Below are 18,726 nucleotides of genomic sequence, written 5' to 3' on the forward strand. Positions count from 1 at the left end.
TTGAGTTTGTGACTGTGATAGCTCCTTTGATATCCATGCTGATTTACACCACTTAAGAATTTAGCCCCTGAATGCTTGGCTGAACTCTGGACTTTCTTTTTATAACTAGAAATCAAGTTCCTCTTTGCCACATAATCAGTGGTTAGCCTTATAGCCCTAATGATTGCGCTCCCTCCTTAACTTTGTTTCTCTAGAGCAGAGAATCCTACAAATACTGAAGAGGTCCGTTTCCCCTCCTCCTTCTATTTTAGGCAAGAGAAATTTAAGGTGCCTGCTCCTTGTAATGATCTCACATCATATAAGATATGGAGCTCCTCTTTTAGCTTCACTGGGAAGTTTTAAAACTTGGTTTAATCCCCAAAACTCAATGTATTCAAAATATGGCATGTTGTGAAATGGCATTCTTGTTAATGTGGAGTAGGATGAGTGTTTTTTCAACCAACAGACCTTCCAGGATATTTTGGATTAATCATTATGTTGTTAATTAGCTCATATGTCTTCCATTGGAAATAAAGAGTATGATATTGCCAGTCTGCTGGCAGACAGCAATATTAGTCATAGTAAGTACAGATGCAACAAAGATTGAATAAACAGGTTGTAAAATAGGGCTGCTGTAAATTGCCACAGAAATGAGGAAAAGAAATACAGTTCATTTAATGTGAAACTGCTGTATGGGGCAGCTATTATTTTAGTATCCTGTAACACCATTGTTTGATCTATTTTATATACGTTATTTAGATTATGAAATGCATTAAGAAAAAGAACATTATTTTCTCGGCATTGCACTGGAAACTGGAATTACTAAAATGATATTGCTGTCACATTATTATATTGTAGTATAGTTTAGGCTTCTGGATAATATGCAATACTTTGTCAGGCAATATTTGCATTTGTAAGGAATTTATTGGCTGTGACAGCACATTCACACTTGCTAAATTAATAAATACTTGGACTTACGAGTGGAGACTTCGCCTATTTAATTGAGTGTATGACAGCCTGGGAAATTGTGGGGAGATCTGAGATCCCACATTTGTGACAGTTTTCTGCAAGTGAACCACTAAGTACTTTCAAGGTCCTAATTCTTGCTAACAGGTAGGGTGCTTTCAAGTGTGAGTAATGTCATGATAACTCCTGGATATGAATTGCTAAGGGAAGTCAGTTACTAGGAAAAAATAACAGGACCAGGATAATGGTTAATTTGGAAGTTCTGTCTCAGTTCCAGAAAATCTTTGCTGATTTGACAAAAGAGTCTTGCTCTATCCTTATTTACCAGGGTTGTTTAGTGCTCTGAAGCAGTCTGCTGGCTTAGAAATGGTTTATACATTCCACATTCAATTTTGCATTATTCCACTGCAGAATTGCACAAAAGAGACCATCTGGGGGGACATTAACCTGATGGGATTGATGAAGGGAAGGCTTTTCTCCGTGACCTTCACCGAAGCAATACACGTGAGGAAGGTGCTATTGCTTTGTGTAGGGCCTGCATCCCTAAAGACAGGCTTGCCCACTGAGATAATATTTGCCTCCCCTTTAAGGAGCCCGTTTCTCAAGCCTAGTTTCCTTGGAAGCGAGGAGTATTAATTAAAGTTTACACCTTGGAAACCGATCATTCAGTGCTCTGGTTGCTTTAGAAAAAGATATTTGTTCTGTCAGTCCATTTTAAAATTCAGGTTTAGAAATTAGCTGGACTGGAAAATAGCTTCAGGAGGAAAATTGATTATATCACAATCTCTGATGCCTGCAGCTTGTCGTTTCCCTGCTCTCCCCCTCCCCCGTTCCCTCCCAGCGTTTTGCAGTCTAGGGCTCTCAGCACTTTGGTTTTGCTAAAACCTTTATTTTTCCTGTGATCAGCGCAGGCCCATCCTACTGGAGAGCAGGGGTTTTGGGGAAGAGAGTACCTCCGAGCTCCGTCGTGGGCTGATTTTGCCAGCACCTCCCTGGGCTGCACAGAGTACCAGCAGGTGCGCAAGCCCTCCTGTTGCTTAAAGCGGCGGGGGGGGGGGGGGGTCAAAGCCTTAAGGGCAAACAAGTTCTGGAATTGATACCTGTAAAATAACCTGTTTTCCATAAAATATTTGTTTCTTTGAATATTCACCAAGTTCGGTCACATTACCTCAGAAAGCTTATGTGCCCTGTCGTAATTCTTGCTGCACTGGAGCAACTGAGCAGCTAAATTGCAGTCCTTCCTATAGAGCTCCTAGAAAAACAAAAAATAGCCTGTTTTTTAAAGTTTGCAAATAGCTTGTGGCTTTCAGCCTTTCTCCCATGCCTGACGAATCTTTTAAAAATTGACTTTGGGGAAATTTGGAGCACACATTAACTTTTAAATACATTAAGATTCCATGTTTCTTGCATGATCCTGAGATGTTTGCCCTTTTGCTCTGTGAGGGCTGATAAAATTACTAAAAAGAAAATTTTGAGAACTGTTACTACAGAACAGTAATCTGCATTTCAAAAGATGAATACTTACCGTTAGGAACTGGACTTTATACTGTTAACATGCATGGCACTATGAAGGCTAAAATAAACATGATCTTTTAAGCAAAAAGAAAATTTAAGAACAAACAATTTTTACTGAGTATTATCCAAATCAGCACTAAGATACTACTTTAGAAAATGCTTAAATAATCTTATGAGACTGTGGGAGAAATTCATTGCAGAAATATACATTGTATTGTTTTTTAAAAAGAAGGCTTTTGTCTCCTTACGAAATTTTCTTGTTGGTTCCTGGCTCCTTTCATATCTTGCAGAACGCAGCTATACAAATATATTAAATCCCACTGCAAATGTTTGATGCTGCAGAACAGGATATTTTTGCTGGGTAAGAAATTACCATGAGAATTCCACATAGGGAAAAAGACAATTTAAACAAGCCGCTTACACTATTTTTGTATCGAATGGCTTCCACAGCCTATTTGATGGGAAAATTCAGTCCATAGATTTGCCCTTCATCTAAATTTAATTTAGCACACATGACTGTAACTGTATCCTTCAACCAATATCTTTGGGTCCCTGGAGGTAAGAGTTGTATGTTGCTTCTCCTGATCTAGGTGCCATTAAAAACAAAGTTGGCTTCAGAAGTTGACTTTATAGGTGGGCATAGATGAGATAGAGCATAAAGGTACTATGGACACTAGGCTGTGTTGACCTGTGAAAGTTAGAAAATGTTTATAGAGAAAAGGTGTTGAATACTGAAATGATTTGAATTTTCTCTGGTCCTAATGTTATAATTTTATTGCATGCAGATTTTTACTGTTCTACTTGTTCTTTTAGAACCTGATAAAGAAATTTTCTATGAAAAGGGAAGGCGGAAGTTCCCTCTGTTTTAAAATACCATTTTAAAGGTATTTTGTAACAACAGGTGCAACAAGATGTTCCTGGGAGTCTGTGAGGCATGGGGGTAGTAAATGTAGTTTTCCTATGATCATTAGCTCATTATATCCTCATATTCAAAGGCCTTTAGATACTCTTGGTTTGTGGGCGGTTTTTGTGTCTGTCTGAGCTTTTATACATGCCACTTCTGCCTTAAATGTACTGGGGAGATACATTAATTTATGTACGTCTTAAATTTTATATTAGTTAACACTATTTTTAATCCTGAAAACAGATGCAAACAGTAGGAATGCAAGAATCCAATTTAGAAGCAAAATGACATGCACGTGCATGTGATTCTGACATGTTACATGCACATTAAACACACAATATATTGCTGCACAATGTATAGCACAGACAAGTACTCCGAGTCCCATGTGGCATTACTCGGCATACAAAAATGAAATCACTCCAAAATCTAATCCTTTCTTCAAAAGTTGTGTGCCTTTGTTTCTGTGAAGCGGTTGTCATGGAGAGTACAAAAAGCATTTCTGACACTTTATTTTTAGCAGCTTTAAAAATCACTGCAGAAAAATTACATGTGAGTTAGATGTGCCACGTGTACTTTGTTCTCAACATGCTGGGACATGCCATGCGACTGCAGTGACTTTCTGTCCTTTAACGTTTATCTGAATGGAAACTAGCCACATCTGTGGCAACTAGAACAATAATCTGCAATTAATGCTAAAAGTGTTTCCCCTAGCCTACAACATGTTTTTACATTAAAAGCATCACTTGGCATATCTATCAGAAGAGTAAGGGGAAATATAATTGAAGGAAGAAATATTGCCAAGACAAAAACATATTCTCCCCATGTAGAATTCTTCAGTTTAACACTGTCTCTACTTATTAGGTATAATATTAACGGTTTGTTTAATAGTTCTTTATTTTAAAATTTGGAATTTAACCTTTACTTTCATTAGTCATGCTATATAACTAAGGGGAGAATTTGGTTTGTGAATCGACCTCAAGTATGAAGAAGTTATTTGAGGCTTCTGGACCATACTCTAATATTCAGAGTAGTTCAGAATAATTCTTGGAAGAAGAGTACTCAGTACTCCAGTGCAGTCTAAGCTGCCTTTTAAAAACCATGAATATTGAAAACACTTCTTCAAATGTGGGCTCAAACCTGACTCCATGAAGTAGTGTAAACGCATGCATACTTATTGGGAGAGTTTTACAATTTTTTTTCTCCATCTATTTTAAATCTGAAATAACCGCTGGTTTCAGCTGAATTAGTCTGGATGTATACCTGTGCTTCTAAAACCTAAAAGTAGCCCATTGCATTTACCACGTTCCGTTAGTTACAGCTATTAAACTGTTGTTTCAAAACAATTTCTATAAAAGTAAAGGGTCAGACTGTGAACTCTTTGTTTCCGTTGGAAAGTTATTAATCGCATAAGCACAATTCACATCAACAGGCATATTAATGGGATCAAATGCTCCCTGCTATGGTTAAGAGTTCATATGAAATATGGGAAGACTGAATGCAAGATGCTGAAAAATAAGTGCTAACAGAAACATGTCTTCTGCAGATGAATTTTTTATTAAATGTCTAAGGAATGGCACAATAATGAACTAAATGCCTGCAATCTTCCTTTCTTTGCTGTCTTTTTAGGTTTGTCCCTGGAAGGATTTCAGGGGGTGCAGTATGCGTGCCAGTTTTCAGCAGCGTTTAATGAGATGCAGGGTGACAATCGCCAGAGATGTTCCCTGTTTCATTCCACCCAGAGATAGGTAAATTGTTACACGTGAACCACAGCTGGGGAAAACCTGGCTCCCGCTCCCTGCAATGGTCTGAGCAACCAGGTTGGGTCAATCCTACCTTCTGCTAGCAGAGCTCGCTTGTGCTGGGTATCCTATTTCAGTGAGAAAAGACTGAAAGATCAGAGGAACTGCAGGAAATGTAGGGCTCTACACTGTGCCTAAAATCCTTATAATGAATCCTCACTCCATACATGCTTCCACAAGTTTGCTGTACTAGACTGAAACTCATGGCAAAATCAATGTGGGAATATTGCCATTTCTTAGAATATTTTTTAATCAGTTTTAGGTTAAACATAAGGAACAAATATCAATGAAAAGTCTCACTGCAACCCCATAGCTTAAGGAGAGCTGAATTTACAAAATGATGAGAATATCAAACATGAATTTTAACTGTTGAGGTGACAAGTTACATTTTATGTAAACAATAAGAAATTATTCTGTAATTCCATGGGAAGTGCATAGCGTAATATATTTCTGAATATAATCTCAAGATGTATCCATAATTAAATACTTACATTGTCTTCTGACAACTTATCTATTGTCACCTTGGCCTCTATTAAGTGATTATTGAGTGCAATTATTTCATGGCTCAATGCCCGTTTTTCCTCTTCGTAATGTTGACCCTGTGTAGAAAATGGAGTAGTCAGTATTTTTTCTACTGTCAGAATATTTCAGAAAAAGGCCCAAAGGTTGATGTCATTCTCAAACCCAGGGAAAAACACAACAGACCAATATATTTTTTTTTCTAATTTTTGCTATTTTCACTCAGCAGATGAGGCAATATACTTTGAAAATATGGAGGTCAAATTGAGCTCACATTCGGAGCCTTCACAAAAGGCTCTAGCTAGCCTGTGCATTCGATTGAGCACCAGCTATTCCTTTTCATCACAAGGCAGGGTTTCTAACCTGGAAGGGACTTGGGCTGCTCTTGGCTTTTGCTACGAGAATGTTTCACTCGCTTACATCGAGAGCGCCCATTCTCATCAAGGAGGAAGAACAATATTTAAAAAGGAAAGTAGCTGTGTTTGAGCCAATTTCTTTTTAGCTGTTGACTGTGCTGGCTGCTTTACAATCCCTGAACAAGGTTCAGTTCTCAAGATGAATTTTTGCCTGATCGTGGGGTTAACACTCATTAGCATAATGTGACCCACTGTGGGATAACAGGAAAATAGTCTGATTCAAACTTCTTGGTGCCCGGTAATTTAATCTTGTTACCAGTAGGCTGTAGCTCTTCATTATAAATGCAAAGAAATCAGCGGGAAAAGTAAAGTGCCACTGGCCCTTCCCATACTGTGTCCCATTTTCGTATTGCAGTGTTTATTGTGCCACCTTATGTATAAAAAATTATTTTGTAGCAATCATTTATAACCCTGCCTCCAGCCTTATGTTAGTATTAAAAAGTAAGGTAGATTCTGAATGCTCTAGCTGAGATCAAGGCATCTTCCTTGCGCTCAGAGCTGTACAAGACCACGATAACAAGAAGGTTTGCCAGTTATCTGGAGGGATCTTTTAGAAAGCAGAGTTGCAATAAGAACAGAAAGTAGGGTAAACTTTAATGTACACCTGTTTTATTTAGTGAACTCAATCCAGTGACAAATTCACAATATCACTTCCCATTCTAAAATTGTTAGAGTAATTTGTGAAGGACTTTCTCCAGCAGGATGATTGCATTAGCTACTGAAATTTCCCAAATGCCATATTGCCAGAGTCACACAAAAATCTTCCATCAACACACACTCGACATTGTCAGCTAATTGACAGCAATGGGAGTTTTGTGTTTTGAAATCTGAATGAATATCAAGGTTAATTATCCAGCTGCAGAGCACCAGGCTATATTAAAGAAGGGTGATTAAAGTGGAAGTGGCAACTCTCATCCCAACTTGCTATTTAAAGAAAAACACCTCAAATGGTCTAGGCAAACCTATGGCTTGCTTTAAACAGCACAGGTATGATTGAAGTGTCTTTGTGAAGGTCTGGACTGGTCTGTTTCAATGTCAGTTTTTCTGGGGACCGCTTGTTCCCCACTGTTGCAAGATCTCTGTCCTGAGAGCCCAGCTGTGCCTGGAGGCTGGTTCAGGCTTGACACCTCTCCTGCCCTCATTCCCATTGATCAAGTGCTCCTGCTAGCTGCCTGGGGACTATATCATGGAAAGACAAAGCGTAGCTTTGAGAGCTTGTGAGAGCTCCAACCTCACTGATTTTAACGAGACACGTGATCTTAGGGGCTGTGTTTTTTAGTTAGGCAGATCAACATGGTTTTATATGAGGCCCTTAACTCTCATCGATTTTATTGTGAACTAAACAACTAGACACTTTGTAAACCTCCTGGACATCTGTGCACCTCTAGAAATTTGTCTCCTTTGAGAGTATGACTGAAGATTACATTTTCAAAGGTATTTAGCTGCATAATGAGATAGACAAGTGACTACCTAAGTACCTGGGAAAAATGTGTCCCCTCAATTTTCCAAGTCATTTCATGCTTTTGAAGGATCCAGGTCCACTGAGTACAGACTTAATCTTCCAAATAACTGTTTGTATTGAAGATTTTATCAATCTTTGTATGACAAGTTGTCAGTGCTAGGGCAGCTGATTTGTAGGACCCCCTTTTGCTCTAAGTCTCTGATTTCAGTGTTGCCTAACCAAATTGAAGTTGACTCAATACATTTTACAGTTCAGGAAAGGTCATCTGATCAAGGATTTATAGTCTTCAGCAGAGACAAACTCATAAAAGGGCAGCAGATTCAGGCTTTGGAAGCAGTACTTTCCATTGCATTGAGTAAAGCTGAATCTGACTGAATTATGGTTTCATTTTATTTCAGTTATGATAACTTTTGGACAGATGTTTTCCAGACTTTGTATCTCACCAAGTGTAACTTTAAAAAATATTTTATATTTGTTGAACTGTAAAATTCGCCTCAGTCCAAATTTATACTGTACAGGTCAGCAGATAGTCACCAAAGTAATAAACATCTCAGCAGTGCTGTGGAGGAGGGGTAATGAGAAAGAAAGGCCAGCCCCAGTCTTCTCCACCAGTATATGTTCGCATCTTTCTCTTGAAATCAGTGTTGTTGACATGAGCAAAGACTCTGTCTCACTGTGGCAAAATGAGGTAACCTAATGGTGGACAGGACCCTGAAAGGCTTTGTCGTATTGACCACATACTGTGTGTCCGTCTTTGAAAGTTCAGGGCTTCAGCCAGATGTTATTGTAGTCCAGTGGTGGCAACAAGAGGACAGAGGCTTAATCCTGACACCACCTTGGGGAAAATGGTGCAGCTGGAGGAGACGGTACGGTAGTGCTGGATCACTGCATTAAAAGGATTGCTGGTTACTGGGGACTGCAACATTGAGCTCTCCAGTTGCAGTCGGACAATCATATTTTCAGCATCAGGTATAGATGTCAGAGAGGGATGAAAAGAGGATGGGAATCATAATATCAATGCTATGATTGTAAGTTACAAATAGAAATGCTTATTTTACTTATAACCACTTTTGGCAGATCCCTCTATTTCTGGTGGCTTTTAGATGCTTGGTCCTCCTGCTCTTCCATAAGGCTGGTGACCTCTCCTCTCTCCTTTTGGCACTGCTTTCTGCTCTGCAGGTGCTAACAACCTAGCTCTCAAAACTCAGTGACAGATTAAGTTAATAGTGTTATTGATATGCCAATAGCTTACAGCTGGGCTCAGGGCTCCTGAAGTCCACTCCAAAAAGCCATAGCTATAGGCTGCAACGGGCTGAGCTTCTGTTGGATCTTTGTTCAGAAATCTTTGTTGAGTCAGCTCAGTGCATCTTGCCCCTGCCTCCTTCACCGGCATAGAGCCAGCATAAAAGAATACAGATCTATAGTGTCTGACTAATGCAAGAGAACTGCAATCATGCGCCCACGACTGAGTCAGATCAAATTTGTACTGCTGGGTGACTCCAGCAGTGCACAGCGCTGGTATTAATGTTGGGGGAACCAAGTGCTCGGAGCCCTTGCTCCTAGCCTGGATTTAGCATGAGCTTCACTGCTTCCTTCTCAGATCTGATGAAGGAATTTGGTATCTGCTCTTCACAAAGGGATCAAATGATATACTAAAAGATATCACCTCTGTCCTGAACCTTGTTTTTCTTATAATTTGTATCTTCCACAGTGACAACATCCCTCATATATTTACAGATCTATAAAAATATAAAGTGTTACTTTCAAAAGTGTCTGGTATCATCTAGTCCCTGCATCTGTTATCTGTGGTATAAGTGGGGTGAAAAGAGTTTTGGTAGGTTGATACAGCATGAAATGATTAATGGATAAGTGTATTTTGGAAAGTAACAAAAGCTGGATGAAAAGATCTGCTTTTCTTGCATATTAGTGGATCCACAAAGGTTCCTACTCTAGTCCTTCAGCAGAAATGGAGCAGCCTAAAAGTTGGCTGTCTGTCTCGTAATGTTCAGTCTCCCTTCAATGCTTTCCAGCAGCTGGAGAGTGTCCTACCATAAAGCAGTGTCAGCCTATTAGTCAAGGCTAGGCTGCTTACTGTCGTCTCTGCTGTCCTGCAGGAGCTTTGAGATATGTATAGACCTTTTAAAATCAGTCTCAATTTTGCAAATGAGCAGTGCTGGTGTGTAGAAATGTCAGCCTTTTCAAACACGGCAAAGTAAATCTGTTCTTGATGTTCCTATAAGGAACATTTCAATGGACAGCATTTCAATGCTATCGTGAAAATAATACAATGATAGTAGTGACCATCAAGGTATTAGTGGCCAGCAGCATTCCTTTGGAAATACCTCTTAAAAAGTCATGCTTGAATGAGAGACAGAAAGAGAGAGAGAAACTTGTTCTGTTACAAATACCACCAAAGTGGCACTGGTATCCCATCCTGAATACCTGGACAGAGGTTTACTGCAATGTTTTTGGATGTGGAATGCAGGCAGAACTTTGCTCCCTTTTTTCTTTACTACTGTGCTTGTCCAGGAGGAAGACAGCACTTCCACAGGAGAAATTCCCCACCTTTTTGGACCAGTGTAACACCGTTAACTCAGTACTTTTCTCACAGAGCACCAGTGATGATCTTTTCATTGCAAATATTAATAGGTGCTGTAAGGTATCTACTAAGCAACTGCAATGTATTTACTGTTGTTCTGTGGATTGTAGTTGGCAAACAAGTGCTTGTGGGGGTATTCTTTCAAAACAAGGTCTTTATATTTTAAGGTGGTATTTTGTAATCTCATTGAAATCATGTTATGAAGGATAAAACAGAGCAGTTGCAGATGACACAAAACTGGGAGGAGTGGCTGGTACATCAGAGGGTTGTGCTGCACTCCAGAGGGACCTCGACAGGCTGGAGAAATGGGCTGACAGGGACCTCATGAAGTTCAACAAGGGGAATTGCAAAGTCCTGGGGAGGAACAACCCCATTCACCAATGTATGCTGGGGGCCACCCAGCTGGAAAGTAGCTTTGCAGAAAAGGACCTGCAGGGCCTGGTGGACATCAAGTTGAACATGAGCCAGCAAGGTGCCCTTGCTGCAAAGAAGGCCAAAGGTAACCAGGGCTGCGTTAGGAGAAGTGTTGCCAGCACGTCGAGGGAGGTGATCCTTCCCCTCTACTCAGCACTGGTGTGGCCACACCTGGAGCACTGTGTCCAATTCAGTCTCCTCAGTACAAGATGGATATGGACGTACTGGAGAGAGTCCACGAAATGGCCAAGAAGATGATTTAGGGATTGGAGCATGTCCTTTATGAGGAAAGGCTGAGAGAGCTGGGACTGTTTAGCCTGGAGAAGACAAGGCTCAGGTGAAAACAAGGAGAAGACAAGGCTCAGGATCTCATCAACGTGTATAAATATGTGAAGGGAGGACGCAAAGAAGACAGGATGCAAAGAGCCAGGCTCTTTTCAGTGGTGCCCAGTGACAGGATAAGAAGCAATGGGCACAAACTGAAACACAAGCGGTGCTGTCTGAACATCAGGAAACACTTTTACTGTGAGGGTGACTGAGCACTGGTACAGGTTGCCCAGAGATGTTGTGGAGTTTCCATCTTTGGAGATATTAAAAAACCATCTGGACATGGTCCTGAGCAACCTGCTCTAGGTGCTTGAGCAGGGGGGTTAGGCAAGATGACCTCCAGAGGTCCCTTCAAACCTCAACCATTCTGTGATTCTGTGACAAATTATGGCTACCATACCTCACTTGACTGCTGTGATAACTGATATGCAGCATCTGGGGTTTTTACGATATACAGTATTTTAAAATCCTGTTATTAGCAAATACTGACATCTGCCATAGAAGTAAATGCTTCTATTGTTATGCAAAGATGATTTAATATATAATTAATACATCTCTAGGTCCTGATAAAATAGGGAACAAGTATGCATTGAATATAGTATAAGTTCACTTATGTTTCTCCCTGGTATTCCATCAAGACTTCAAACAGACCTCAGGTTAGACTTGGTGCATATGAATACATGTCTTCTGGAGTCAGTGAAGCAGCATCTAATTATTACTGATAATTACACTAATAGTGGAGGATGAGAGTGTGTTATCTATCACAAAGAAAGGGCACCCAGGTGCTCCATGCATTCTCAATGATTGCTCAATGACAGTACTTTAATGATGAGTGAGGATGAATTTGTTTTATAGCATCTGTCAGTGCATATCTCATATCCCGGTGAGAAATAAATAAAACCAGTCATCCCTTGTGGAACTGATGCAATAGTCTCTCCCACCAGCTGTGGAAACTTTTCACTGTTGCAGAGCGTAAAGATGTAGCTTAGTTCAAGCTTATGTGCACTCCTCTTCGCATCCAGGTGTGTCATGGTCTCTGCTGAGCAAGGCACAGGTTTGAAATACAGTGTTTGAACCAAGGGACCTCTTAGCTTGCAGGCAGAGTCTTAAATACAAACCAGGGTGGTGGTGGGAATGACTAGGCCAGGGGCATATGCGACAATGTAAAGAAAACAAGAAGGACAAAACTTGTGGTGGAAATAGAACCTTTTTTCTCTTGTAACTGTTAAAGTTAACAGCTGTTCTATTTACAATACTTCCCCATAGACCATATGCATAACATATATTTTATCAATTGGCTCATAAAAAACCAAAAAATGGTTTAGATTTGCAGATATTACTGGGTATTCTCTGCAGTGATTCATTATTTTAAGCATTACTGCATGTTAGTTTCTGCTCTGCAGATCTTCATGTTATTATGACAGATTACGCATTTGTGTGTGTGCATGTTTATGGATGCTTTGGAGCTATGTGAGTTTATCTGCCAGTTAAGAGCCTAGCTATGGATATTCCTTACTCACACTCACTTGCACCCATGGGCAGGTACTGTAATAAAAACAGCGAACTGACAAGATGAGAACAACAAGTAAGAATAATGAAAGACATTTCAATAAATAATGAAACTCTATCAACTGATACCAGTTCATGACATGATCCTTGGGGTGCAGGATTTGGTGCTGATCATTGCTTGAGAGCACCATGTAATACATATTGCATTTTTGGTTTTACTTCTTCGTATTACAATCTTATTTTGGTTTAACAGTAAAATGAGTATCCAAAGGAACTATTCACTTACAGGTTCACTGAACCCACAAGTCTGTTTAAGAATGTGCATCTTTACAAGAAATTAGAGAAAAAGAGCCAAATGTTTAGCTAATTTATTAGGTAATTATTTCTCAAGTTACAAACAAAACTGCAGGAATGTGTAGGGACGTATGCGGAGGCTGTGGCAGCATCCTGATTGCACTTCGTGATGTACCACTGTCTCTTCTTTGCTTCCCACTGCAGTAATCACCAGGACACCCATCCTTGTCTCAGCACCTCTTCATAATGCTAATAGAGCCTGGCTTTCAGGAATGCCATTACATTACAGTAAGGAGTAATGACTAATTCATTATATTTATTCTATGGTACATTAGATATTTATTTAAAGTGATTTTCTGTTTCCAAGCTGCCAAGGGTGCAGGCAAGGCTGCATTCTTCAGAGGCAAATGTATGGCATTAAGGATTTTAAAATGCTCACTTTTCTGGGAGAGTCAGAGAAGATATGTTGTTGATGTGTCTTGTGCCTGAGGGTTTACCTACTGCAAAAATATATGTCATGTTGGAGTTCTTCAGCGTAAAGAAGATAGTGGCAAGAACATGATTCCACTGCGTCAGGCCTTTCTTATGATGAACACATGGGATAAAAGGAAGTGACAGCTGTATGAGCCTTGGGTTGGCTTAGGAAGAGACTAGATTGTCTGCTCTTGCCATAGCTTAAGTTTTTTTTGATTTTGTAATTTTACCTAGGAGCTCACCAAAATAATTAAAAAGAATTATATGGTCATAGTGAAATGAAAGCAATAGAGGCTTCAACTGAGCTACTGGTAAGGAGCGAAACATTTTGCAAAAAGAAAAAGAAGTTATGTGAATGGGTAGAAAAGGAGAAGCACCATCACTGCAGGCCACGCAAGGTAGGCTCACCAGGCTTGCAGCTTGGGGCTGTCACTCTAATGACTGATCGTTTGATACTCAAACTTTCTAGCCATACAGGTTCATCTGTGGAACTGGAGGAATTACTGGAGACAGGATATTGCTTAAACTCTACTTAAATGGACTGGGAAGAGAAAGTTGCACTAATTTCTCTGAGTAAAGACGCAAAATAGCCTAGGAAGGAAAATGTGGACTCCTGAACGTTGGACTTATATTCATTCTTACATTCATTCATATTAATTGCAGATCATTTGAATATGCAAGTGAATTCTAATTAGAGTTGACTACCTAAGCAAGGGCAATTTCCCAACCAAATAACAAAACTAAGACTAGACTATTTACAGTACTTCGCTCTTTAATATTTTGTTCTGCTCTAGGAATTTTTAAATTCACATTTCCTGTCACCTTTTGACATTTTTTCTTAATAATTAGTTGGGTAGAAGAAAAATTAAACTCCCCTCCCCTTCCCCTTGTAATTGCTGTCTTAAAATAACTGTTTAGCTAAATGCTCTCTCTTGGGAGTTAAGATACTTCTCTCTCAGAAAAGTTTGCTCTGATTTATCACACTCCTGTGGCGAGGCTGACTTTTCCTCTCCAGGTTTATACTAGCACTTGAGTGCACAAGATCCGTTCTTGCAGTGAAGACTTGTGCTGAGCCAGATTTGTGTCCAAGCCCTGCTTGGTGGTGCCTGGCCAGCTCAGAGCCAGCCCCAGCAGGTCTGCTCTCCCTGCAGCGCTTGCCACAGTAATAATCCTGCTATTAGTCTTATTGCTCTATTATTGTTATCCTGTAGGGTTCTGTCTCCTGACTACCCCACTTCACATCTAGGGCTCTTCCTCTTGTTGAATTCAAGCCTTATAAACATGTCCATGCCCAATGTGTGCATGCCTTTATATTCTGCTCTTCTCATCTCTTAAATCTATTTAATATACATTGAAACATCAACTGGGATATTGATTGGGAAGATTTGGTAAGCTGGCTGAAAAATTGCAAGTGTAGTACAGGGAATAAGCATAATGCACTTGTGTCTTTTCTGTATGAATTAGTCCCTCTTTTTTATTGAAAAATATCTCTGCTATTTACTTTGTAAAATCTCATGTTGGGTAAAGCTATTTAAGGTTTGGTGGTGTCTCCCCCCCCCCGCCACCCCCCCAATCCCAGCTCCTTGAGAGCATTGTGAGAAAATCCCTATAAGCTCTTTTCAAGGCAGAGCAGGGGAAGTTCATTAAAGTAAAATGCTCTGTTCAAATATCCAGCCCCTCAGACCCTGCTAAATAGTGTCTTTTTGGCAGCATCCCAATTCAAACTGCCATAGCCAAGTATAATGACTATACTAAATAACTATTGTGAAAAATGTCTAAAAAAGAAAAGAGTCATTATGTAAACTGCTTCAACAAAGAGACAATTTTGCTTTCAATCCTGCTAATATGTTACTCAAGTCTCCTCTGCCTCCTAATGCAGTTCTCTGCAGAGCTGTTGTGGTGGTTGTTGTTGTATTGCTTTTTTATGCGGGTTTAATTGTGGCTCTTTGGAATTGTTGAGAAACCCTGGGTGGAGGGACAGGCAGGAGTGTGCTAGAGAGCTGGAGTGACGGTTGCTGCATGGTTGTGGTCACATGAGGCTTTGCTAGATATAGTCATGTTTGAGCCTCATATCAGGGCCACTGTTTCTGCTGACTAGTGTTTGAGGAGTAAACTCTCCTGGTATGAGGAAAGGCTGCAGAATGGATCTCTCGATGTACTGATTAAGCTTTACTATAACGGAAGTGCAACACTTCCTCCCCATCTGACTGCTGGGATCAAATCCAAAGAAAATAAACCACGGATGTATTTTTATGAAAGGATTTGCTCCTACAAGCAGATAGGAAACTCACTGCTGTATGTTCCTTATGTTGCTATTCAGGGTGGTCACTTGAACCATTGCCTCCAGAGCTAGTGTAGATGAAAGACACTCTACCTTTTGGTCAAGAGAAATGTCGTAACCTTTTTTCCATGTCGTAAGATCAACTGTCTTACTTGAATCAGCTCTACTCTCCTCTGGCATTTCAGAGCTACGCTAGAATTTCATTTGCCTCCTTAACTATTCTGCATTGTACTGTAACTCCACAGTCCTTTTTTTCAGTCATTAATCTGGTTTAAAAGGCTTTTGCTCCCACACAGCAGTTCATGGCCCCACCAGCTGTGCTGGCACAACTTTGTCGCCATCCTGAATGCCAGGCTGGTGAAAAATCACTCTTTAAAATGGAAAAAAATGTTGCTTGGGAAAGAGGTCTTTTAAGCTATCTTTGCCATTAAGGAAAGTGTACATGGAAATATCCTCAGTATTTCTTTGTGACACTCAGACATCTGCCTCACAGTCTGAATATTGTCCTGTACTATCTCAAGATTCAGTTTTCTTTCACGCTAGAGCTTTGCAAAAAATTGAACACTGTGATTTCTTGATACCATTTATTGTAGCTATTCATATATTTCCTAATAATATTAAGTCTCTAAGGTCTTATTTTCTCAGCAGCTTATAAATATCTCTTATAAATACCTTATAAAAATAGCTTATAAATACCCTCTTCAGCAGAGGCTAAGGCAGACCTTCCCTTATTTATATGTCTAGAGTGTCATTGTCCAAGTCTAAGCCAGTCACCTTCCTGCCTCCCTTCAATCAGCATACAAATTTCTTCAAAGCATGGAATTCCTCATTGTATAGTGATTTTTTGAGAGCTGTCAGAGGAAGAGCTCTCCAACGGTGCTTGCTTCTCTCCACTGGCTGACAGAGATGCTGAGGATAAAAATGCTTCAGACATTTACATGTTAAATAGACATCTATCTTTTAGATACCTAAAACTAGGTAAAATGAAGCTTACTTTAAGTAACTAGCTCAATGGCATACAAATCATATTTGGCAGAGGCAAGGACTGAATCCATATCTCCCAAGACATAAGTCTTGTAATTCATGGGAAGCTCGCTTTTCTGGGTCTGTAACTGTCCCCAGGGAAGAGCTGCATGAAGGGATTTTGCAGCTAATGGGAATCTAGCTGAGAGGCTTTCAGTAAGTTGATTGGAAATGACCTGTTGCCAGTTTTGATGGGAAAACCTCAAGAAATGGAGAATATGCTACATCCCTGGGTCACAGGAGCTCTATGCCTCTGCATTTGCAAACACTTTTCCCCATTTGAACAGGTCTGGATTCTGAGTGTAGTCATCGTTCTTGTTTTGTCTGATTAAAAAGCTGTCTGATAGTTAGTATTTTCTCCCTGTGAAGACATTTATACAAGTTGGTCATCTCTCTTCACTACACTAAACAAGTGAGCTCCTTGAGTCTCTTGCTGAGGCAGCTTCTTTACTTCTCAGTCTTATTTTTCAGTTGTGAGGCAGCTTGAGTGATTTTCCACACCCTTTTAAAAAATGTAAATATCAGAACTTCATCCACCGTCTTCAAACTGGATTTTCCCTTGTCTGAAACCGTGGCAAAATCGTCATTCTACTCTATTCACTTTTTCCATGGTTATACAAATACTACTTTTGTCGTCTTTGTCATGGCATGCTGCTGGGAGCTCATGTTGAATTGTTCAGCCAGTCTGACTTTCAGAGTCACTGACCTTTCCTGAGTTTCTGCCCTCCAGAATATGACCACCTCCCTCCACTTCCCCCTTCCTATTTTTTCAATATGGTCTGCAAAGCACCTTCATAGATTTTATGCTTCTAGGTGTCTGTGGGAAAATGTATTTTGACTGAATGGGCACAGCTTTTGAAAGGCACTGGTCATTCGGAATTATTTACTTAACATTTAACAATGTTGCTAATCCTTTTTATCTCATTTTATCAGCAATAATTTTATGTTTACTTTTAGGACACTGTTGAAAACATTGATTAATGCTGAGACTGTACTGATCACTGGGCTGTCCTGATCCAGCCCTCTGAAAAGACTCTTTTATAATGGAAATACCCCAGTGCCATGCTTTTTGAGGTGGCTTTTAGTAATTTTGCAGCCCATCTACTAACTGCTTTTGATATTGCATCACAGTAGTTTTGTAATCACAATCCTATGAAGTGGTACTCATCATGTCTGACTATCCAAATATGTCTACTTGATCGCCTTTGCTAAAGAAATTGTGGTTTATTTAACAATTTTTCATAAAAATGTGTTGACTTCCATTATTTATCCTTCTGTGATTTAGTTTTCCAGTAGCTGAACATCATAAACGATCACTCTGTGTTTTGTACAATCTCTATTTATCCATTCTGTGCTTGATCTCTTGGATGTTGGTACAGATGAGCATTTTTTTCAACCTCTCAGAATTATCCCAACATTCAGAGACTTATTTAAAATAAACATCAGCTTAACACATTAGTATGTGTTTTTAATTTAGCTTGGAGTAGGAAGCTAGGAATCTGCTCAGCCAGTTCTTTTAGGACTCTTAGGTGGAAGCTTATGTAGGCTGCTGTTTTTAAAAAAAATATTTTTGCAAGTGTTCCCTAAGACATATTGCTCAACATTGTCTGCAGTTTCCATTGAATTTGGATTGCAATCAGTAGTAAAAAAATGTTCTGGCTTAAAGCGAAGTGTGGCACAAGAGCTCTGCCTCCTGCTAAGAGCAGCTGAGTGAAAAGGGAAAGATGCTCGTCTGGTTTCTGGCCTATGTGGCAAGGCAAGGACTTGAAGTGGCATGAAATGCCCCAGTTAGGTCAGAAGAAGACATTTTCCAGCACGGGCAGGCTACAATAGTGGCTTTGCAAAGCTGGTGTAAGAAGCGCATGACAGTTATAGTATGGTCAGGAGGGAGCTGCTTCACATTTGGACAACACAGGGCCACAGAGACAAGATGGGGGGACTTTGCCCAGTATTATCGTCCCTGAGTTTCGAGGTACCCCAACAGCAGAAGCATTTAGTATCTCTCTGGGCGCTACACTGAGTGATTTTGAAAAATTTTTCTGCAAAGCATCAGAGATGGAAACTCTGTCTGTAATGAGCTTTTCAGTCTAACCTTAACACACTTGATTTCTTTTTTTAACTGTGGTGTTTGTTGAGTGACATTGCTCTGAAAGTTAATTACTGCTTATAAGTAATTCATTTACTTTCAGACACAGCTCTCTGGGAAAAAGAAAAAACAAAACCCCAAACCCAAACCCAAACCAAA

The 18,726-nt window shown here is 39.9% G+C and overlaps 1 protein-coding gene across 5 annotated transcripts in view; it reads right to left on the reverse strand.

The window, feature by feature from the left end:
- Positions 1 to 18,726, reverse strand: part of BEGAIN (brain enriched guanylate kinase associated) — a 118,025-nt gene that overhangs the window by 3,243 nt on the left and 96,056 nt on the right. For all 5 annotated transcript variants that reach the window (XM_075503588.1, XM_075503585.1, XM_075503590.1 and 2 more), the window contains 2 exons: positions 5,655 to 5,762; positions 2,114 to 2,197 (listed from right to left, as the gene is read on the reverse strand). In XM_075503588.1, coding sequence (XP_075359703.1) covers positions 2,114 to 2,197; positions 5,655 to 5,762 — 192 coding nt within the window. The remainder of the gene's footprint in view (positions 1 to 2,113; positions 2,198 to 5,654; positions 5,763 to 18,726) is intronic.

This window comes from Mycteria americana, chromosome 5 (assembly GCF_035582795.1).
Source record: "Mycteria americana isolate JAX WOST 10 ecotype Jacksonville Zoo and Gardens chromosome 5, USCA_MyAme_1.0, whole genome shotgun sequence".
NCBI classification, from domain to species: domain Eukaryota; kingdom Metazoa; phylum Chordata; class Aves; order Ciconiiformes; family Ciconiidae; genus Mycteria; species Mycteria americana.